At 40.9% G+C, this 23091-nt stretch overlaps 2 protein-coding genes across 4 annotated transcripts in view; one reads left to right on the top strand and one right to left on the bottom strand.

The window, feature by feature from the left end:
* Positions 1 to 6400: 6400 nt before the first annotated feature.
* LOC108231054 (serine/threonine-protein phosphatase with EF-hands 2) lies at positions 6401 to 15390 on the top strand. 2 transcript variants are annotated; one of them, XM_017407882.3, is made up of 19 exons: positions 6401 to 6518; positions 6804 to 6873; positions 6977 to 6994; positions 7097 to 7105; positions 7320 to 7447; positions 9268 to 9322; positions 9414 to 9589; positions 9696 to 9810; positions 9921 to 9967; positions 10054 to 10220; positions 10695 to 10731; positions 10811 to 10960; positions 11035 to 11352; positions 12122 to 12307; positions 12391 to 12533; positions 12627 to 12733; positions 12850 to 13013; positions 14086 to 14173; positions 14299 to 15390. In XM_017407882.3, the coding sequence occupies exons 2-19, from the start codon at positions 6822 to 6824 to the stop codon at positions 14481 to 14483; spliced, it is 2145 nt and encodes a 714-aa protein (XP_017263371.1). In that variant the 5' UTR covers positions 6401 to 6518; positions 6804 to 6821; the 3' UTR covers positions 14484 to 15390. The 2 variants fall into 2 exon arrangements, with proteins under 2 accessions (XP_017263371.1, XP_037835488.1); XM_037979560.1 differs by lacking the exons at positions 6401 to 6518; positions 6804 to 6873; positions 6977 to 6994; positions 7097 to 7105 and having other exon boundaries at positions 7193 to 7447.
* The window catches only part of nup54 (nucleoporin 54), an 11145-nt gene continuing 3218 nt past the window's right edge, over positions 15165 to 23091 (bottom strand). The window contains exons 2-15 of one of the 2 annotated variants that reach the window (XM_017407883.3): positions 22576 to 22683; positions 21090 to 21170; positions 20743 to 20907; positions 20244 to 20330; positions 19124 to 19282; positions 18516 to 18742; positions 18238 to 18425; positions 17881 to 18077; positions 17742 to 17796; positions 17547 to 17640; positions 16861 to 16968; positions 16261 to 16380; positions 15943 to 16053; positions 15165 to 15690 (exon numbers count right to left, since the gene is read on the bottom strand). In XM_017407883.3, coding sequence (XP_017263372.1) covers positions 15562 to 15690; positions 15943 to 16053; positions 16261 to 16380; positions 16861 to 16968; positions 17547 to 17640; positions 17742 to 17796; positions 17881 to 18077; positions 18238 to 18425; positions 18516 to 18742; positions 19124 to 19282; positions 20244 to 20330; positions 20743 to 20907; positions 21090 to 21170; positions 22576 to 22683 — 1829 coding nt within the window. In that variant the 3' untranslated portion in view covers positions 15165 to 15561. The remainder of the gene's footprint in view (positions 15691 to 15942; positions 16054 to 16260; positions 16381 to 16860; positions 16969 to 17546; positions 17641 to 17741; positions 17797 to 17880; positions 18078 to 18237; positions 18426 to 18515; positions 18743 to 19123; positions 19283 to 20243; positions 20331 to 20742; positions 20908 to 21089; positions 21171 to 22575; positions 22684 to 23091) is intronic. The other variant, XM_017407884.3, reaches the window with a different exon arrangement.

Raw genomic sequence — 23091 nt, 5'->3', positions numbered from 1 at the left:
GGGAATGCCGTCCTATTCTTGTCTGATGTAAGATTCTAGCTGTTCAACAGTCCTGGGTCTTCTTTGTTGAAGTTTTTGTTTCCTGATGCATCAAATGTTTTCAATTGGTGAAATATCTGGACTGCAGGCAGGTCAGTTAAGCCCCTGGACTCTTCTACCATGAAGCCATGCTGCTGTAATTAATGCAGTTTGTGGTTTAGCATCGTCTTGCTGAAATATGTAGTGTCTTCCATAAAAAACACGTCATCTGGATGGGAGCATATGTTATTCTAAAACCAGTATATACCGTATTTTCTGCATTGATGGTGCCTTTTCAGATGTGAAAGCTGCCAATGCACCCCCATACCATCAGAGAGGCAGGCTTTTGAACTGTGTGCTGATAAAAGGCCGGATGTTCTCCCTCTTATTTTAGTATGGAACATGGAATCTGCAGTTTTCCAAAAAGAACATTGAAATTTCAATTTGTCTGACCTCAGAACAGTTTTCCACGTTGTCTCAGTTAATTTTTAAATGAGCTTTGACTCAGAGAAGACAGTGATGTCTCTAAATGGTGTTTACATATGGCTTCTTCTTTGCATGATAGAGCTTTAATCAGTACTTGCAGATGGCATGGGGAGCTGGGTTTATAGACAATGATTTGTGGAAGTGTTCCTGAGTCCATTAATAACAAATTATTAGGAGGTCATTAGGAGAAAAAGTTGCAGAACAAAAGAATACAAATTAACTAATTAAGAAATGTTTTCTAATAACTAAATGAAGGAAACCATGCTGCTAATAATGTTAATAAGCAGCTAGTTAACAATTAGTTTGCATGCAATAATATTAAATACCCTTTTTGTCTTGTAAGCAGGAACAATTTTTGTTGATGATAAACATCTGGCAGCAAGATATAAAGAAATATGGAATGATTCAAGACGTTTGCACTGACATAATAAAGAATATACTGTCTGTTTGCTTGTCTTTCTATGCTTGCCTGCATGTTACGAAATGTGTTTTCTTTTGGTGCAGTTTTGTTTTTCTGGCCTTTTATTTGTTTATTCTTTGGCATCTTCTGGCGCTTTCGGGCCCACTCCTCTGTGCGGGCCTGAGCTTGTCTTATCTCAAGAGGTAAGCACGGTCAGGGCGGAGCAGCATTTGGATGGGAAATTTCCTGTGAGCGCCAGGTGTTGCAAGCTGAGGGGCAGCTGGGCTCGATTGGGTTGTTGGCAAGGTGGTCTGATTCTTGTGGGCACCGACCATAAATATCTCACCCTGCGTCCACGATTTGTCATCGTTGGGATCAAACCAAGAATCAAAACTAATGTGTGTTTAAATCGATACCTTTACTACAAACAGGGAACAAACATCGCAAAAAAACAACATGAGAGACATACAATGGGTGATTGTTCAATGCTTAACCGCCAAACTGTAGAGCATAAGCTATCCATTCATTCTGCATATGTGTATTTATCAATTTTCATTACATCCTCCATTTGCTGGCTTGATATGAAGGCATCAATCTCCTGTGATAAACACAATACCAATAGTATTCCCCTGCAGTTGTTTTTCAAGGACTTGAGGAAATGTAACACAATTCAGGAAAAAAAAATGCGATGCAGGTGATGTCCCTATCGGACAGCCAGAAGCAAAGGAGGGAAAAAAAAAAGTCTGCAGCTCAGTTCAGAGTTTTGTGAGTCGGGCTTGAGATTTGGATAAAGCAGTCGCTCTGTGTCCTTTAATGACCTCCGATTAGATCCTAAACTGAAGCCAAGAAAGAACGTTTCTCATGAGGCCCAAAATGGGACAACCTGTCTGCTGCACTGGATAACAAATCATAATTCATCTTGAGTGCCAGAGGAATGCTGCTACGAGCTCAAACAGGACCTCGATGATGAGAAAATATTCAGGTGAAGCGTATGCTTATAACTGCACGTTCTAAATGAAATACAGACCTGCAGAAAAAGAAAAAAATATAGGAAGTAATAAAAGTTGTACATCTGTATTGTTTTACTATAAATCTTGTATAAATGCATGTCTTTTACCTCATCTTTACTAGTAAAAAAAACAAAACTATTATCTTTAGCTCCTTTGCCATGCTTACTTACATAAGGGATCTAAAAACATCTCCAACTGATGTCATATGTTTTGTAATCCTACATTTTAAAGCCCTCATTTTAGAAATATTTAAAGAGGTTTACATAATAAGCTTGACAAGTTTCAGCAGCACCGCTGTGATCTCAATCCCAGGCCTAAATATGTCTGATTATGGACATGTTTCAGCACCTCAGCGCAGGGAGACTTTCCAAAAAGGCAAACTGTAACTCAGCAGTTTTTGCACATGAACTTATTGCTACCACATCCATAGATTTAAAGAAAAACTCTGATGTCATTCTGCATTTCGCTAATAGTCACCATCGTCTTTGGTGCACGGAAACAGTTATGCATCTCTCAGACATGTTTTTTTTATTTTAACCTTTGTCACATTGATATTAAAATCAATTTTAAAAGGATAAAATGGTAAAACAATGGAAGGTGGAGCAGAGGCTGGAGGAACGCTAACGCTCATAACAGAAACTTTTCAAGCAGACAAACAAGCACTCAACTAGTTGCTTATTTGTGTTTGTAGTGGATAAAATAATCCAGATGTGTGCAGGGTTTAAGTGTGAGCAGGGTTCAGACCTGATGGGGACTGCATCTCAAGTCTCAAGTAGAAAACTAAATAAAGGTGTAAACACACTCCTGGGTCCAGGTCAGTACGTGGAAGTTCCACCTACAGACCTGACCTGACCCAGACCGCCCAAGTTTTCACTTCCTGGCTCATGCCTTGAGGTATTGCGTCAATATTTTCCACATTATATCAGAAGCCGGGGAATGGAGGCAAACCCAGAATGCAGACTCATCATTTTAAAAAAGAAAAGTAATTTACTAAAGGAAAAATGAACAAAAACAACAGGCTGGCGTGGCAGCAAAGATCAGCAAACACAAAATCCAAAAAGGCAAGGTAAGGCAAGGCATGGAAACAATAAACATGGTGAAAGGAATGACCCAGTGAAGAAAGATGAGCAGAGACCGGCTTTTAAAGAACAGAGGGAGAGATGACAATGGGTTGCAGCTGAGGACATGACGAGAAACAGGTGAGGTGGGCGTGGCAGGCGTGACCGGAAAATTACTGTGGAGGTGAATGGTGTCACAGAAACCCAAACAACAGCTAAACCAAAACAAGATGAAGAAGAAACACTAAACAAAGAACCAAAACCCCAAAACACTGAAATTCATGTTCTTTACTCATGATGCCATCTATTTAATGAGGTGCACCAGTCCCTCCTGCAGCAAAACAGCCCCACACCATGATGCTTCCACCCCCGTACTTCACAGTTGGGATGATGCAAGCTTCCACTTTTTTTCATCCAAATGCTTGTGAAGTAATGGCTTCTTCTTCCCCGAGTGGTCTTTCAGCCCCCGTTGGTACAGGACTTGTTTCTCTGTGGATAATGACACTCTCCTACCAGCTTCAGCCAGCATCTTCACAAGCTCTTCAGCTTTTGTTTGGGGTTGATACACACATTTCACACCAAAACACATTCTTTTCGGGAACACAGAACCCGTCTCCTTCCTGAGCGGTATGATGGCTGGACAATCCCATGGCGTTTATATTGTGTGTAATTGAACAGAGGAACGCGTCACCTTCAGACATCTGGAAATTGTACCCAATGGTGATCCAGAGTGTGAGAGGCTGACAATTCTCTTCCTGATATCTCGACTGATTTGAGGTGTGCCTCCAATTAGCTCAAATATTGTCAACTAAGCTATCAAAAGCTTCCAAAGCAATAATATCATAGTCTGGGCTTGATGTGTTTGGGGGTTTTCCATAGTTTTCTTTGAAGCGTGTGTGTGTGGTGTGTTTGTATTCACTTTATTTCCTCGTTCTGGATGATAGTCAGCTTTATTCATGTTATAGTCCACTTTATTCTTGTCCTCCTTGGTATGCTTTTTTCCTTGTTTTGTTTTGTATTTCCTGATTTTAGTATTCATTCCAGTTTGTTTTGCTTCCTGCCCTTAAATAAATCACGTTTATATTTGAGTTATTATCTTCCCCTGTGTGTGCTACAGTTCTATCTTATCTTGTCTGAGCATCTTCCTACCAGAGTCAATTCTGTGCCGTTTCTCTTCCTGTCTGTTGTTCTGGAGTCTTATTTCTCGGATTTATGCTTCTGGAGTTCCTGCCCTGCGGCGTCTTTCACTTAGTCTTGTTAGTTGGAAATTGAAGTTTATTTTTGTTCTTCACCCGGCTGTCTCCTGTGCGCTTCTGAATTTGTGTCCTCTCTTAACCCCGGTGGCAAGACTTGGATGAGAGACGCTCGGCCTGAAAATCGGTCCAACGTGTGATAAATGCGGCTCCTGCAACCTGTTCTGCGTGTTCCAGACTTGTCCAAAGCAACATAACTTTTGGCAATGAGTTTTCTTCAGTTTGAGTAATTACATAGACGGTATTAAAGGGATAGTTTAGAAGTTTTCAAGTGGTTTTTTTTTTGTGGAAAAGCTATGAACATTTAACAAACTTAGCTGCTGCAGATTGCTCATTGAACAGTCTCAGTTTGGAGGAATAAAGTTTAAGTTCAACAGGACAAATGAGCTAACACTTCAGCTCTGACCAAATGCCGCCCGTATGGTTCACGCAAACGTTATTTTATAAACCATTAAATCTCTGATTAAACAGTTATTTCCAAGGAAATCTATGGGTATTTGCAAACACAAGTAGCAGGATCAGCTAGCTGTAGCTTTTCCAGTGCAGCCTGGGTCACTTCCTGCAGGAATAGTTACACGAACCACTATCATTTCTTTTAAAACTGAAGCTGTTTTAAGAGAGCAGACATCTTTTGTCTTTGCTGCATTCAAACTAGCTGTTTGCTCATCAGCCCTGTCAGACTTAAACTCTATTTTACCAAACTGAGGTCATTCCAAGAGTTATCTATGACAGGTAAGATATTTGCTGATAACTTTTCTGCAGTAACCCACTTTAAAATGTCTGAACAAGTTTTTCAAAAAAAAAAAAACATCTCCTGCTTTGGTTGGCATTGTGCCACTGGGGTTGCATCATATGTGCCATGCATTTAAAAAGTATGCGCTGTTCATAGGTTTTCCACGAAACAGGCACAAAGACACATTCTGTGTTGTTTGAGTTCGATCCTCACACACATTTAGACACATGCATAGACACACACACACCGGAGGTCACCAAGATCGTGCAGTTTTGGACCTCTGGCAACCATCGTGAACAAGCGGAGTCCTTGAGTAGCAGACGCCTCCCACCGAATGGCTGCCAGCTGCAGTTATCTGGGATCACAAAAAGCCGTTATGCTCTGATGAGTGATTTAAATGATAAACATTAGTCCGGACAAGGCAGAGAACATTCCTCATATGTATTTCAACACACACATAATGAGGCAAGTTTTAAAGGCTGCATTGTAAAAAGGTTACTTTTAAGTTTGATAAGGAAAGATTTACAATATGTTCTCTCTCTATCATTGCAGATAGAAAAAGTATATCATTATTACTCGCTCCAGATGCAAAAAAATGCGTTGGCAAAATATCTCTTGAAGCACAGTTTTTAATGAAACTCTCAGAAAGTAATCATTAGGTGCACATATAGAATTAACCCATTGAAGCAAACACAAAAATGGCTATAACTCAGTCAATTTTATAGATGTTGAACTGAAATCTGGTGTGGCAGTAGCTGAGCAACATCCTCAACATATACAGAGAGTGCTACACATTGCGCATTATTTTTGCTGAAAACTTTGGCGCTGATCGTCGGCATCAATCCTGTCGGTCTGTTAGCAGAATATCTCATGAACCACTGGATGGATTTTAATGAAACTCTCAAAACCAAACCACTAGGTGTACAGCTACAACTGATTAACTTTTGGAGTCAGCCCAATGTAAGATGGCCTCCACAGCTAAGCAACCTTAGTCAACACAAAAATGGCTATAACTTAGTCAATTTTACAGATATTGTGCTAAAACTTGCAGTGGTTGTAGCTGAGAATGATTCACAACACATATTCTGAGCTCAAAACATTGAGCATCAGCTTTGGCATTAACCTTTAGAGTCACCCCTTAAAGCATTATATAGACTCCTAAAAATGTATATATGACTCATTTATTACAAATAAAAAAGTTCAAATCAATGATTAAAGCCTATAGACTTGATCAAATGGCTAAAAGTTGTCATATAAGGTAAATAGTCTTTATCTGAGGCTCCGCAGCCCAACATCCCTTTAAAACGCTTGCTGCCCTTTAACAGAGCCCTCATCTGTTTATTCAGCGCAGATGCCGACTGTAGTAAGGTTTAATCCTAATCCACTTGTTTTGAGTAAGTGATCAAAGGAGCCTGTCCAAGATGTTTACAAGTCAGTGTGTGCTCGTCACGGCTGCGTAGCTGTGAAGAGTTACAGATGGACAACACGGAGACATAATCTACAACTTCCACTCATTTCAGCCGCAGCAAGAAAGCCTTCTTACAATAAAACGAATGACGGGTGAGTTTGCTTTAAATCAGTCAACTATGCAATGCGTTTTTACTATCTGAACATAGAGAAAAAAAAGATTCATTTTCTAAGTAACACAGAAACACTGAATTTATTAATGTTGTTCATGTCTTATTATGGACATTTTATTCATCAGGTGTGTAAAAAAAATTTAAAAAAGGGGAAAGTAGCAGAATAATGTGTTACTTTGTGTGCAGATATTTTTCTCCAGAGTTGCAAATCACAAGGTCACACATCTGAGTCTCACCCGTTAACATGCTCATTTGTTTTTGACAGCGAAAACAGCAAAGGGTCATGGGATGTGGCTTGGGAAAATCCACACCTCAACAGGCGAAGTGTGACAGAGGTGCAGCATTTATGTCAACTACTTATCGAGAAAACTATTTTAATATAAAATGCTCCATTTTAATTGCAATGCTTGTTTTGTTGCCATGTTTTATTATTTCCAGTGAGCATCTCAGTCCCAGGTAATTTTATTTTATTTCACCAAAATATGACCTGAAAAAATTCTCAATTTGTGTTTGATCACATCTGTAATCTAAACCCAAAATTTCATGCAACCCATGAAGCTGCCACAGGTAAATCCTTCAAATTATATCTCATAATGGAGAATAACCAAAATTAACAGTTTTTTTGTAGAGTTTAGGTCCTTTTTAAGATGTAAACAAATAAAGCCCTGTAGAATTAAAGGGCCAATGAACCCACAGGAGGTTAGATCCCCAGTTAGACCTGAGACATCTGAAATATCTTCAGAACCAGTCCAGTTAGGAGCAGATTCTTCTGTTTTCTCAGCGATCACAGCGGCTCTGTTGATCCAGCGCTGGTACCGACAGTATGTTGCCCGGCTGGAGATGAGACGCAGGTGCACCTGGAACATTTTCCAGTCTATTGAGTACGCAGGAGAACAAGATCAGATAAAGGTGAGGTCAAAGAGCTGAACAGAGTAGAGTATACACATGCAGATACATTTGTTTGAACCCTATCATTAAGGAAGCGAAAGAGAACCCTCACAGGTCACTGAAATAACTTGAAACTGACAAAAAGTAATGAAACAAAAGCTGAAAGTCAGCTAGTAAAAACCAGACATTGCTTTTGAATTTTGGTTCAACGGAATTATCTTTAAAAAGCAAACTAATGAAACTGGTCATGACACAAAGGATGGTACTCCTAGAAAAGATTGAAACTAATTTGCACACGAGGACATGTTAAACTAGGGTGTGCCCTTTAATCAGTCAGTCTGTTAATTTAAAGGGTGAAAAGTAGTCACTGTGCTGTTTGGTTTGATGGTGTGTACCACACTGAACATGGACCACAGAGAGTTAAGAACAGATTTGTCTCAGGAGCTTGGAAAGACAATTCTCGAGCAGCATGTTAAAGGTAAACACGATAAGACCATCTCTAAGCAGCTACAGCTGAGCAGATTGTTCAGACGTTAAAGGTCCACAGGACTGGAGACAACCTCCCTGGATGGGGCCACAAGAGGAAAATTAATGACAATTTGAAGCTATAGATAATACAAACGGTTACCAGAGAGTCCAGGACAACTTCCAAAGAGATTAGAGGTGAACTCCAAAGTCAAGGTACATCAGTGTCAGATTGCACCATCGGTCACTGTTTGAGCCAAAAAACGATAACAGAGGAGGAAACCAAATCATAAAATAAGCTAGAAGCTGGAATTTGCCAAGATGCACATTGGCAAGCCAAAAAGCTTCTGGGAGAATGTCCTTTGGACAGATGAGACAAAACTGGAGCTTTTTGGCAACAAGTCCCATCGGCTCTGTGTTTACTTAGTCTAATATAAAACATCCAAAGAAACAAACTCTGTACCTACAGAGAAACACGGAGGAGGCTCGTTTCTGTTCTGCTTCGCTGCATCTGACACAGGGTGTCCCGAATCTGTTCAGGTTACTATGAAATCTCAAGACTATCAAGGCTTTCTTGAACAAATTGTGCTGCTCTGTGTCAGAAAGCTTGGTCTCAGTCACAGCTCATTGGTCCTCCAAGAGGATAATGAGCCAAAACAAACAGCTAAAATCACCCAAGAATGGCTCAGAATCGAACATCGAACTGTTCTGAAGTGGCCTTCTGAGCCCTGATCTAAATCCTACAGAACATCTGTGGAAGGAGCTGAAACATCTCTAGAAGGGACCCTTCAAACCTAAGACAGATGGAGCAGTCTGTTCATGAGGAGTGGGACAAAATACCTGCAGACAGGTGCAGAAGTCTCAGAGAGAGTTACAGAAATCAATTGATTGCCTCAAAAGGTCGAGCAACAAAATTTTTTAAGGGTACCATCCTTTTCTCAAGGCCAGTTTCATCAGTTTGTTTTTAAAATATTTCTGTCAAAACAAAATTGAGAAACAGCAGCTGATTTGAATTAGTTGATTGTTACTATTTTTTTCTTTTTATTACTTCTGTAATGATAAAAATCTTTGAAGCAGAATATGATTAACCTTGCTATAAAACCTCTATTGGTGAACTTATGGTGAAATTGTGTAATTTGTCAATGTCGATATATGACAACAAACCCACTGTAATAACTGTAATAGCGCAATTATTTGGTCAAATTCTCATTTGTTTCAAATCTTTGGTTTATCATTAACCATTAAAAACTGATGATATTGTCATCAAAATTAGCTGCTCCTTCATGTCCATAAACCCTGTGCTACAATATCTCCTAATCTATATTAAAGCACAAAAATATTAACAAGTTTAAGGATGTATGTTTTTCTCCCTGCAGTTGTACAAATTTTTTGGCTTCTTGATGGATCATTTTACTCCAGCCAGCAGTGAACGTAAGGCGATAAATCTTTAATTTAATGTGTTTGTGTCACTGTGGGGGCACTCGGGGTCTGATCCCTGCCTCCGCTTTTGTTTTTAATGAAGGAAGCCTAATATCTCACATTTTTCGTGAGAATGAAATCTGCCACGAGACGGAGTGGGAGAGATATTTTTGCTACAAGGGCGTTGAGGTGCCCGACAGCTACAGCGGCCCCCATCTGACCTTTCCCATGACCTTCTGCGGGGTGTCGAAGCTCATGGAGGCTTTTAAGCAGAAACAAGTAGGTGCACCATCATCCAGATGGTAGCTATCTGGAGCTGAGTTATTTTGTTGTTGTTGTTGTTGTTTTAGCTTCAGGTTATTCACACATGTTTTTCTCCCAGTAGCAGCTCCATGCTCGGTATGTTCTGCAGATGCTCGGAGAGACTTGGAGACTTCTACGAATTCTTCCAAACATCAGTCACGTCTCTGTCTGCCATACCCAGGAAATCACTATTTGTGGTACCCCGCAGAAAACTGTTCAAATATATATAGATATTTTTTTTTTTTCTCCAATGTTTTCGCTTTTGTTTCCCCCTGAAACAGATCATGTGGTGCTGTTTCTTTTGTAGGAGACTTGCACGGGCAGCTTGAAGACCTGCTGCTGATATTCTACAAGGTATTTAAAACACACAAGTCATCATGTCGTCCATTAGGATGTTCATTTTAAATCCCCCCACCCACCCCACAATTTCAACTACCCAGAATGGTTTACCATCGTGTGAGAAGCAGTACGTCTTCAACGGGGACTTTGTGGATCGCGGCAAGAACTCTTTGGAGATTCTGCTCATCCTGTTCGGGTTCCTGCTCGTTTACCCCAACGATGTTCATCTGAACAGAGGGAACCACGAAGACCACATCGTGAACCTGAGGTGAGACCACCCGCAGAGTGCTTTCCACGATCCACGCTTCCTGTTCAGTTGCTTACTCGGCCTGTTCATGGCTGCTTTAGATTGCCCTCGTCTGATGTGTGTTAGCAAAATATTTCATGAACCGCTGTAGAGATTTCAATGAAACTCACAGAACGTAGTCATCAACTGACTGACTTCGGGAGTCAACCTGATTCAAGATGGCTGACATTTTGTTTGCGCTGTGTAGTCAATAAAGAAATTGGTGGATTTTAGATCATAAAACCTCCAAAGTAATTTCTGTTTTAGGTTGAGATATTATTTCTTTTTCTTCCTTTGCTAATAATAAATAAACTGAATTATTTAAAGATGCAAGTTACCACATTTTAGATACTGTCCTAGTCGATTTTAAACAAATGTACTCACTGAAAATCCCCACACTGCCTTTGTATATAAAAACCATTGATACCAACATGGTTACCTGTGTGTCTTCTTTAGATATGGTTTCACGAAAGAAGTCCTGGGGAAATACAGAGTAAGTATCAGACTTTGTGTAAGCATTTAGAGTTTCAGTATTAGAGGACTTTAACATATTTCCTCTAACTTGCCTTCAGGTGCATGGGAAGAAGATCCTAAAGCTTCTCCAGAAGATCTTCAGCTGGCTCCCTGTGGCCACAGTGATCGATCACAAGGTGCTGGTTGTTCATGGAGGGATCTCTGACTCAATAAACCTGGATACTGTCGCCAGAATGGACAGACACAGAGTAAGAGAGGCCTTCAGCTTCAATGAAATCCATTCAGACCCAGAACTGGTGTGTTGACCTGTGTGTGTGTGCAGTATGTGTCAGTTTTACGGCCTCCTAAGATGATCCATGGCAACAGCAGCAGCAGGAACGGTGATGCGGACGGCCCTGTGGAGGGCCGGCGCAGAGTGCGCTCTCTGACGAACCACGGCTCCGCTCCGGCTCCGAGGAGCATCTCCCCACGGCGTTCCCTCCACAACCTGCCCGTCAGCGATGAGCTGAGCGGCTCGGTGGAGGACGAGCTGAGGAAGAGGCGCCGGCTGGCTGGCTTCGATCAGGCCTACAGAGAAAAAAAGTCTGATTCAGAGCCAGGGTTTGGAGGAGCAGGAACTCATGGGCATGAATGGAAACAGGTGAGCGACATTAGCAGTCTCTGTGAACATTTCTCTTTAAGTCAATAAAAGATGAATTTGATTTACAAACCCTGAAACTTCCAGATGACAGATTTATCTCTATAATGTGTGAAAATTGCTTTCATTTTTTATATTTTATGCTTTTAAATATGTATAAAAGAGAAGATCCATTGTGGCAGATTTCTACTCAGTCTGGGCCTGCTATTCCTTTGGGATCTTTCCCTGTTTTTGTCCGATGATTTTTCTTTTTAGGTTTGGGGACTATAAAGATGATAGAAACCTACAGCCCCTTTGAAAGTCTATTGTGCATCTTACAGCTTGTCAAACATCTATATCCAACTTAAAAAAGCACACATTTTTCTTTATATCGTCCTCTGCTGATCAGACAACCTGCTAAATTTACTGAAGGTCTCTTGCAAGCTTGTTTTGACTTCAAACTAATCTTCCAGAGTTTCTGAACGAGACTACCTGAAGAAAGTTTGCTCTTGCTTTGTTGACATCAGTTGCATTTATATTGAGAAAGGTAGAGGTGATGAGATTGTTGAAGAGTCAGAGTGTTCATCTGAAACGTGACACTTACTGATAACTGAGAGTCATAGCTCTGGATTTTGATCAATTATCCAAGAACTCATTTTTTCCCTTTTCTATGGCATTAGAAATCCAGCAACTCTTGCTAAAAATGCTGAAAAGAAAGTCTGAATTGATTCATCGACCCAAACGTTTGCACACTGCTGTATTTCCCAACGCGCCACAAGTCTCTCCCCCTCAGATAGTGGACCTGTTGTGGAGTGACCCGATGCCACAAAATGGCTGCATTCCCAACGAGGTGCGAGGCGGAGGCTGCTACTGGGGGCCGGATGTCACCGAGGAGGTGCTGGGAAGACACAACCTCCAGCTCCTTATCCGCTCCCACGAGTGCAAACAGGACGGCTACGAGTTCTGCCACAACCGCAGGGTGAGCACAAGGAAACACAAGAAGGAGAGGAAGAGTTCCCTCTGGGAAAGGGCTAAAAAAAACCTTCCTTCTGTTACATCCAGGTGCTGACAATATTTTCCGCCTCCAACTACTATGAGGTGGGCAGTAACAGGGGAGCGTACATCAGAATGGGCCCTGACCTGGTGCCCCACTGCATCCAGTACCAGGCCAGCAGGACATGCAGAGAGCTCACCCTGAGGCAGAGGTGCACATCTGGAGAGTCAAGCCAGAAGGTTTACATCTTTTGAAGTGCCACCCAAAAGCTTTTACGCTTTCATTTTTTTTCTTTGTAAACCAGTGTCAGCTGGACAGAGAGGTCTGCCCTGCAAGCTCTGAAGCAGCAGCTGTTTGTGCACAAGTCAGATCTCATCAGTGCCTTCAAAGAGTTTGATCCCAACAAAACAGGTACAAAAACTGCAGTGAGTCTGTTTTTTTTTTCTTCTTCTTCTTCTTCTTCTTCTTCTACATCCACCAGTATGAATTGGTAGAATGTGAACAAACGTATCCGGTCTGTATTTCAGGGATGATCTCTCTGAGGGACTGGGCGACTGCTACAGAAAGCGTCCTGAAGCTGGGTCTGCCATGGAGGATGATGCGCCCGCAGCTTGTCAGCAGGACCCAGTATGGGATGGTGAACTACCTGCAGTGGATCAGAGAGCTGTCCGTCACTGAGCCCAAACTGGAGGTGCTTATTCCCCTGCTGCTCACACTGTTGTAAAGTAAAAAAACATTACAGTTACATTGAATCTGAAAAAATTGGGATGCTATGTAAAATGCAGATAAAATCTCATACACTCATATTTTATTTACAATGTAACACAGTGAACATGTCAAATGTTTAAACTAAGAAATTGTATCCCTTTTCTTTTGGAAAATATCAATGAAAATTAGGGCAGGGGCAACAAAAGGCTGTATAAGTAAGCGGTACAAGTAAGAAACAGCTGGTGGAGCATTTTATGACTAATTAGATTAATTAGCAACGTGATAGTAAGAGGACTGGGTATAAAATTTCAAAATATAAAATAAAAAACCCATACAAATTCCACATCCTGTGTACTGAAGAGAGCTATCATCTGGGCCTGTTAGAAGCACCTGCCTCTCTGATGGTATGGGGGTGCATTAGTGTCAATGGCACGGGCAACATACACATCTGGAAAAGCACCAACAATGCTGAAACGTATACACAAGTTTTAGAACAACTTCCAGGTGACGTCTTTTTCAGGGAAGGCCTTGCATATTTCAGCAACACAGCGCTGAACCACAAACTGCATCCATTAGAAGATGGTTTTGTAGCCGAGGAGTCCGGGTGCTGAACTGACCTGCCTGCAGCCTAGACATCTCTCCGACTGAAAACATCTGGTGCATCTTGATATGAAAAATTCAGCAAAGACCAAAGATTGTTGAACAGCTTGAATCCTACATCAGAAAAGAATGGGACGACACTCCCCTCCAAAACCTCCACCAGCTGCTCTCCTCGGTTACTAGATATACGGAGACTGTTTTTAAAAGAAGAGGGGGTCCTTCACAGAGGGAAACGTGGTCCTGTCCCAGCTCTTTTAGGATGAGTTGCTGCCTTCAAATTCAAAATTACTTTTTTGTTTTTTTTTTAAAAAAAGTCCAATTTTGTAGTTTAAATATTTGATATGTTTACTGTGTTCTATTGTGAATAAAATATGGGTTTATGAGAGCTGCAAATCATTTATTATATTTTATATATATATATATATATATATATATAATTTACTTTAATTCTACAGATGTCAGATACAAGTATCCTGGAGACTTTGTACAAAAGCCACTCCAACCTGGAAACCATCTTCCGCATCATAGACACAGATCATTCAGGTTTGTAAGCTGCAAAAAAACCTCTACAGATTGTCCTGATTATCTCATCTGCAACCCAAAGATTTTCTATCAAAAAGTTAGGGTTTAAACCAACCCTGGCACTCAGAATGAGCCTCCTCTTCCAGGTCTGATCTCCTTCGAGGAGTTCCGTCAGACCTGGAGACTCCTGAGCTCTCATCTCAAGATGGAAATCAGCGATAAGGCCATCGCAGACCTGGCCCAGAGCATGGACTTCAACAAGGACGGCAGCATCGACATCAACGAGTTCATGGAGGCATTCCGACTGGTGGACCTGTCCACGCACAGCTGACGGCCTGGACCAGGCGCTGCAGCGGCACCAGTTTAGATGTTAGATTTACTCACCTGGAGATCCATTTCCAAACGGTTTAATGGGCAGAAAAGCTTAACCCAGTGCATTATTACTATTAATCCAGTTGTAAAATAGATGTTTCTACCTCTTATAGTTATTTTCTATCATTTCTTTTGTACTTTTAAGTTGTGTAACTTTATAATCATGTCTAGTTGATGGAAAAACACGTCTTTTAGTACAAACAGACCTATTTTAACATTTTTGCAATTCTTTTGCTTCGTTCTGTGCTTTTTTTCCCCAAGCTGAAAGGCTCTCATTCATGTTACTCATCCCTTCTCACTGCTGAATGAATATTTACTCCTGCCTGTGCTCTAATATTGTTCAACTCAGACCTTTGGGATATTGGTGACCTGTTGCATGAGGGGATATCATCTGTTTGAAAGCTCTCTAATCAGTTCATCTGCCAATCAGTCTTTTTATCCCCGCAGGGATGGGAATCCAGGACATAAATCCTATCAACTCAAGCCCTGCTTTGATGAGATGTAGGAAAGTGAGAGTGTGAGGAGGTAAACAGAGAAGGCTAGATGACCCATATCAATACCACAACAATGTTAGAAAACGGGCCTAGGAACTGGGCTTTTACAGCAGAAATGGAAACAAAGCAAATCAGTAATGCATGAGTTTGAATTCAAACTAAATTTAATAATATTCTAATAGCATAAAAAAACGAAATACAAAATTTACATACTTCGAAATCGTGGCACACATTTAATCCCAGCTTGTTTACTTCCTCGAGACATTTATAGTCTCATATCCATAATCTGATTAGTTGAGAGGGGAGCCAGCTTTTATTAGACGTTGTTGAGTCTCTCCATTAAGCTGTCCCGACCGGAGGGATAAAACTTTATTTTACTGATAAAAAGGGGGGAGGTGCGATTGACAAATACAGTTTCAAACTAATCTTTTATAAGCCTGTTTAGAGATTCTCCTCAATGAAGATGTGATATGGTTACATTTACTGGTCTGGGTGGAAAAGTGTGCCGTTTTTCAGGCGGATGGAGGGTTTAAACATGCATCTTCAGCTCAGCATGCCTCCTCTCGTGTGGCCGCTGTCGCTCAGGCCGTGCTCGATGAGTTTGATGTCCTCCAAGTCTTCTTTGATGACGCTGATCAAGTGACTCAAGCCATCCTGCTGCTGCTTCAAATGCTGAAATTGGGGAGGTAAACAAACAAGTGTCTCAAATTGAAACGACCACGTCTGACCTTTTACAGATCTGAGGCTTGTTTTTTTAAACCGATCAGAATGGCAGATTTTGGTTATAATTTAGAAAATCAGTGCAAGAGGGTTCAGACAACCTGTGGAAAATCTTGGCTGTCATCATTGAGGATCTGAACACAAACCCCATAAACTACAGGACAACCGGCTTGAGAATGGAAAAGTAAAAACTTAGACTCTTACTTGTTTAATTTCTCTGAGAAGGTCTGCATCAACATTGTAGCGCTCCTCTGACCTCACCGCTCCAAAGTGGTTTTGCATTCGAATTTGGGACATTAATTCATTCAACCGGCCCTGCATAGAAAAAGACAAAATAATTACAAACAAAGCTTTTAAATAGACGTTTGCCTTAAAAACAGTAGTATAACAACACTGGTTTATATTTACAGATATATACTTATGTACTAAAACATGCTCATTTGATGTTATTCAGTTTTAAAATAAAAAATAAAGCCTTTTTATCTTCAAGTCTTGTTCTGCTGCTGCGGTTTCAACACTTGCCTTGAACTGTGTGGGGGCATTGAGTTCTGACTGAATGGTGTCCAGCTGCACCCTGAGATGCTCCTCATCCACCTGGATAGCATAACCGCTTTTTCTCTGAATCTCCTGTTTGATCAGTACCTTTCAGAAAAAATGAGAAATATGGCGGCGTTATTGGACAAGAGATGCAGCAGCTCCAGACGGTGCCAGGTCACTCAAACCCAATAAAACAAACAGATGCAATTCATCACGTTTTGCTCTTTGTGGAAGGAGGACAAGAATTCTGAGTGGATTTTGACCAAACCACATTAATCTCCTCCAACAGATTAAATACGCAAGACTGCTGTTTGGTTGAGCTGGTTAAATGTCGGCTTTGTGTCATTCATATTAAAGCAGCTGTTGCATTATTGTTTGGGGCCTAATCCAAATTTACAAAGACTTTCTGGAGAGACATTTTAAGCACGCAATTTAAGATGTTTAAGTTCTGTTGAGGCTGCAGATGATATCATCTCTGATGTACTGGCAAACTGGCTCTCAGTTCTCAGGCAACACAAACAACTTTTACTTGACATGAAGGCAGAATCACAGAAGTCAGTCCCTTTGGGAAAGCGAAGCGGGTACCTGCAGCACTCTGTGGGAGAGATCCATCAGCTTCCTCTTGTACTGAGCGATCTTGGCCACGGTCGTCGCCTGGTTCTTCTGCAGCTCACTGATGTCGTTCGAGATGATCTGCAGGCGCATGGGTGGATACATAAAAAAGGGAAAGACAACAAATCATATCTTCATATTTTATATTTTTGTCTTGATTTATTTGGACTTACAAAATAGCAAGTTGCCCAAACTTTATCCTGGCAAGTTATCAGTATTTTAGGCTTTGTGAAGAAAGCATCAACCATGTGTGTGTGTGTGTGTGTGTGGAGTTACAAATGACTTGTCTCACGCGCCTAAAGCTAGTTTATTACATCTTTACATAAAGGTAACTTTCGAGCCAAAAAGGATTGACAAGAAACAAGTTTTTTTTTTAATTTATTAACTTTTTAGGCTTTGCATGAGCCCAAAACAAGCTGTGAAACACATTCACTTCTGGCACTTGCAGTGAAACTCCTAATAATTGCAGAATAAAACAAGAGCTGGCATCGAGCACCAACTGGACATCTGTGCTCTGTCCTTGACGCCACAAAAAATCTGTCTCAGAATTCCTTCGCTGATAATCAAACGGATCTGTGCCCATTCTTGTCAGTCTTTCTTTTTTTTTCTCTCCCCCTGCTAAAACTAGAAACAACAGCAGCAGAGATATTTTTACTCACATCCACTCTAGTCTGATGTTGTTTAGTCATCTGTTCCTGGATCTGCAATCTGCGGAGCAGCTCCTTAAACCCAACCATAGGCACGGGGATCAACCTGGAAAATAAATAAAATCAGTCGTGGCACTGAATGTTGAGCAGCTTTTATTATTTTATTTTGTTAACAGTCATTTTGAGTGGTGTGTGGCCCAAATTAACCTCTCAGGTTCAGGATTGTCCACCTTAGCCTGCTCCCATATGATTGGATCCACTCCTGTTGAGGGAAGACAGCATCTTATCTCCCGTGGAAAACGCATCACCGGCATGCTCGTAAACACTCGCCTGTAGCCATATTTACCTGCAGGAGCGTTCTGCAGCAGCTGTTTGAGCTGAGCTGGGGAGAGCTCTGTGCGTGTGACTGACATGGCCACTCCGATCTGCGTGAGCTGAACCTTAATGTTGGCCTGCTCCAGGTAGGTGAAGAGGGTGGAAGCTGGGATCCTCTTGGAGGTGCCATTAGGGGAACGCTCCACCGTGTAAATGATTACCTCTGTCCTGAAAGACAGACAGAACATGAAGAAAACCTCATCTTTGTTTGCAGAGAATCTCTGAATCATCTTTTTACAAAAGAACTGACAGCTAGAGAATTAAACTAGTTGCTTGATAAGACAGTAAGAAACAGTTTTTGGTGTTTGTGTGAACAGTAGAGACTCACTGGTCATTCGGGAGGGATTTGACACCCTCCACATTCACAGTCAGAGTCTGGTTGCTTCCCAGGACTTTGTGAAGAGACTCAACCAGCTGCTGCTGCTGAGCTCTCACATCTGCTTCTTTCTTATTGAGCATCAAGACCACTAAACCATCTTCATCCTTACTTACTGGGATGCAGCTATATCCCACAGCCTAGGGAACGACAAGACACGGATATTAGTTTTTTTAAAATTTAAGAGCACCTATGAAAAAAATAAAAAAATTCCAACAATTTCTTTTTACCTTGAACCTGCAAAACGGGTTCTCCTGAGTGAACTCCACAGGCTGGTTATTGTTGCTATAGTAGCCCTTCCCCGTGCCCCAGTAGGCCTGCAGCTGGTTCCACTTGGCAAGTATGGAGTCGCGTTCATCTCCCAGCAGGGTCGGGGCTGACAGAGCGGTGACCTGCTGGTAAAGCTGGGTGGGCTGAGCCTGACCCTGCTGCTGGGCCTGCTGGCCGAACAAGCCTCCTGCTCAGGAAACGGAGAGGTGAGACCACGGGTCAGGTTGTCTCATGCCTCACACTTTCTTGGCACCTGTAGTCTTATATTTTAGATTATGTTGATGACTTATGCTAGATTAATGGAACTATAAAAGCTGGAATTGAAACTGAGGTTTTCGGCTCTCCTTGTAAGAAATGTACTACCCTTACAACTATAGATTATGTGTAATCCGGACACATTTTTGAATCATACATTAAAATAGCCAAATAAATGCTTTTGTTAATGTGTAACTTCTCATATGAATGTATGGTGAGTTTTAAACATTTTAACAAACCTTGGTACAATCATAAATTTCTCAATCTTTGCATTTAAATCCTTAAACAAACATTTGGAAGCGGAAGCGCTCACCTTGCTGCTGTTGTGTCGACTGGATGTTAAAACCTCCAAACCCACCAAGGCCAGTTGCTCCTAATCCAGCTCCAAAGCCTGACGCTCCTGTGGTGGTACCCGCTCCAAGGCCCGATGAAAACCCAAACCCTTTGTTCTGTGTGGAACCAAACAGACCTCCTAAAGCAAAACATGTAAACACAGTAATAATTAGCACCTGCAATAAAACTAAGTAAGTCTACAGTACTTAGAAAATGAGCTGTCGGCTCTGTAGAAGGATCACGGCAGGAATGAGGGTACAGCTCCATGTTTTGGTGGAGTAAGTGAGACCCCTTGTGGCAGCTAAGCGTTCATATTTTAACAAGGAGGATGTCGCAGCACAATCCAAGCAGAAAGATTTAGAAAATTTAAAAAATATATATTGTAGAAATGTCAACCATGTACAAGGCATTTTTTTTGTACTTTGAACAATATCATTTCTTTTATTATAATTAAGATCCCGTCAAGCTTTCCATCAGTCTGATGGAAGGTAAATGTAAGATTGCCTAGTGTGAATTTCCCCCCCGGCGCTTTTCTAACAACCCCCCAAACGTTTCAGGTTCTGACCCATAAAACAACAGCAGAGACTTCTGATCCCAGCTATTACTGGCTGAAGTGTACAAACATTGCTATTAAGCCAAAAATAAATAAATTAAATACTAATATTAATAAATAACAAGGATACAATAACAGCAAAAAGAGCCCAAACAAAAGTAAGTTATCTATTTATATCTTACAACAAATATAGGAAGAAGGTGCTTTCAGCAATCTTTTTTTAAATTTTACTTGATTTCTGGAAATCATCTCAAGACCATAACCCCCACTGTTTGATTATCTTTCAGTCTCTTCAATAGCTCCCAGCTACTGTAGTTATGAGAAATCTGGGAAAAAGAGAGAGAGAGGGGGCTTTGTGGGGTTTTCTCAGCTTCTCATCTTAACTACGACAGCAACAAAGGAGACCATTTCTTCAGGTAGCATAAAAATAAACGAATAAATAAAAATCACCCACAGCTTGTTTTCCTTCACATTTTCAAGCTAGTCACACTTAAGGTTATCAAATTCTGGATTTCCCCACGAAGATGAAGGTGGCTCTGATACTGACCTGTCGTATTAGAGGGGGCAGCGAAGCTGAATGTGGACCCGGGTGCTGGAGCACTTGTTGTAGTTGTCCCAAAACCACTAGCTGCTCCTGGGAAACAAAGCAAACAGCAATGACCACTCTGATAAACGAAGAGAGAGGGGAAAAAAGGATGACAGAACAACAGTAAGAAATCACTGGGTATAAAGTATAACAGAGAAAAGAATCTTCATGACAAATGATAAGTCAATCGGCAAGGAAACTTATCAAAAGAGTTCCATTTAGCATGTTTTTCTGTAAAACACAGGTGAAAATGTACTGAATTTTCAGTCATTGAATAAGATGAGTGCTTATTTTAAGTCTTTCATGCAAATGAAACTTTGAGTTGATGAATAAAAATCACAACGTGAGATGGAAAAAATAAATCATTGCACCAGATGGAGGTGGATAAAAATGATTTAAAAAAAATGAATAAAATGATTTTTACAAGCAGAAAATGTACTTAATCACAGAGGTCATCTACCTGTGCTAGCCAGGCTATTACCAAAATTGAAAACAGTGCCAGCAGTGGTTGCTGCACCAAAGCACCCTGCATTAAAGCTGATTGCTGCTGGGTTGGCATTTAAACCAAACCCCCCAAAACTAAACCCACCAGCCGTGGTGTTTCCAGCTCCAAGCCCCCCAAATCCTGCAGCCAAAGCAGGCAGGCAGCAAGAAAGAGAGAGTAACACGGAGGAGTTAAATGACACAATGCCAGACCTAGCATTGACTCATTATTTTTAAAACAGCCTTCAAGTGCCTTGACAAAAGAGGCTGGCCAAAAATAAACATTGCAAATGCTTTATGCTTTAAAACTAACACGCATCTTACCAGTGTTGGTGGAGCCAAAACTAAACCCAGTGGCTGGTGCAGAGGTGGTGGTGGCTGCCCCAAAACCAGGAGCTGTTAAAGCTTTTTTCAGACAAAACAGAAGACAAGTTGTCAGGACACAGACATACAGATGCAGACACATTTGTTGGTCCCCTTACAGCCCACTGAAACAATGCTTTATTTTTTGTGAAAAGTGATTCAGTTAAAAGCAGGTGTCTAAAGTAAATCTGCATGTGATAAAGTAAATTTAAAAAAAAAGTTAATTTCACTAAGATATGCTGCTATAGTATGGGCAGATTTTTTGGTACCCTTAAAGAGAATTAATCTTTGCATTACTGTCATGTTTCAAACTAAGTGTTTGACCTTCATTAGTATCACAGGTGCCTTCAAGCTTTCCATCAGGATTATTATTATTATCATTCAGCTTATTTAAATGGAACAATCAGCCACTGGGTAGTTTGATATGGTTGTGTGCACTACACTGAACACGGAGCAGAGAAAGCAAAGCCGAGAGCTGCCTGAGGAGCTCAGAAAGAGGATTATAGATATCCATGTTAAAGATAATGTTCCTTCATGTTCCTCTGACCACAGCTGCCAATATTATTTAAAGGTATAAGGCTCATGGGACTATAGACAACCTCTCAGGATGCAAGGAGGAATGCTGCTCCAGGCTGATCAGACAGATAGTGGATGGTAGAAAAAGATCCAAAGTTATCAATCTAAAAGCATCCAAGCCCAACTCCAAGGTCAAGGTACGTCACTTTCTGATCAAACCAGCAATCATATTTTTTAATCATAATGAGCTTCATGGAAGAAGACCCAGGATGACTCCACTACTGTCAAAAAAACTGACAAAAAAGCCAAACTGGAATTTGCCAAAATGTTTCTGGGATCGATGAGACAAAACTGGAGCTTTATGGCTTCAGTCACATCAATTTCTATTATTATTATTATTGTGAAAAGGTACCAACAAACTTATTGACATCTGTGTGTGAACACATCTGTAACTATGGGTGTTTAACTGTGTGTTTTGCAATGATTAGTAACGACTACACTGTAGACATCTGAAACATGAGTTTCTTTTAGTAGGAACCAAATTTTAGATATCTAAAAATGTTAATTCTAGATATGAAGAGTGTATTTGTGAAAGCCCAACACACATAAAAGAACTCAAGTCAAGTAAGACTTGGGTTATTTGCAGTAAATTTTCATCGCAGTCATTAAATCTTGAAACAGCCACATAAACTGCTGACACTTTCTTCCATTATAAACCTTAAATAAGACGTTTTCTTACTATAATCTTTGTTGAGGAGAACTTAATATGTTTACAAGTCGTAGTTATTCTGATTAGTAAGAATATTATTTTGACTATGAGGAAGGAAGCTCCACATATAAAAAAAAAACAACAACTCTTGTTTACGACTGTTCTGCTGTGGTTCGTTAGAACATGTTGGGTTCGTGGGTTTGGTTTAGAACTCCGACTTACTGCCGAACCCTGAGGAGGCGGTGGTGGTGGTGGCTGTCGGGTTGAACCCAAAGGTTGTTGGTGCTGTCGTCTTGGCCCCAAATGAGCCGAATGGAAACCCGGACGTGCCTTCACAACAACAGCAGCACACACACAAAAAAAGACGCTGTAAGTTTTTTTTTTTTTTTTTAAAGACGCTGTAAGTGTTGGGTCACATCTCAGATTTAGATACTGTTAATTAGCAAACTAGCAGAGGAGTCATATGCTGGTGTAGATTCTCAGTCATCCAGGCCATGGTAAATTCAAAAAAAGTTAAAAAACAAAAACAACTGGACTTCTATTCTGTAGCTGAAGACGTTTCGCTTCTCATCCGAGGAGCTTTCTCAATTCAGAAATAGTGTGGAGTTGAGCTTTTAAAGCTGAGATGTGATGTAAGCTGGATTGCTTGCAAATTGTTCTCACTCTCCTAACAAAGGAGGCTCGTTAGAATCCTTGTTTGTCTGACTCACTGAGGGGCCACTCTTGTCACATGAGTGC

This window comes from Kryptolebias marmoratus, linkage group LG14 (genome assembly GCF_001649575.2).
Source record: "Kryptolebias marmoratus isolate JLee-2015 linkage group LG14, ASM164957v2, whole genome shotgun sequence".
NCBI classification, from domain to species: Eukaryota; Metazoa; Chordata; class Actinopteri; order Cyprinodontiformes; family Rivulidae; genus Kryptolebias; species Kryptolebias marmoratus.
The sequence above is the reverse complement of the archived record's forward strand: the minus strand, read 5'-3'. Positions and strand labels throughout refer to the sequence as shown.

Bases quoted from the DNA above. Each gene is read 5' to 3' on its own strand.
- LOC108231054 (XM_037979560.1), top strand. From the start codon at position 7,223: ATGAACCCACAGGAGGTTAGATCCCCAGTTAGACCTGAGACATCTGAA. The intron at 10,961-11,034 runs GTAAGAGAGGCC...GTGTGTGTGCAG, and splicing joins CCAGAATGGACAGACACAGA to TATGTGTCAGTTTTACGGCC. The intron at 13,014-14,085 runs GTGCTTATTCCC...TTAATTCTACAG, and splicing joins TCACTGAGCCCAAACTGGAG to ATGTCAGATACAAGTATCCT.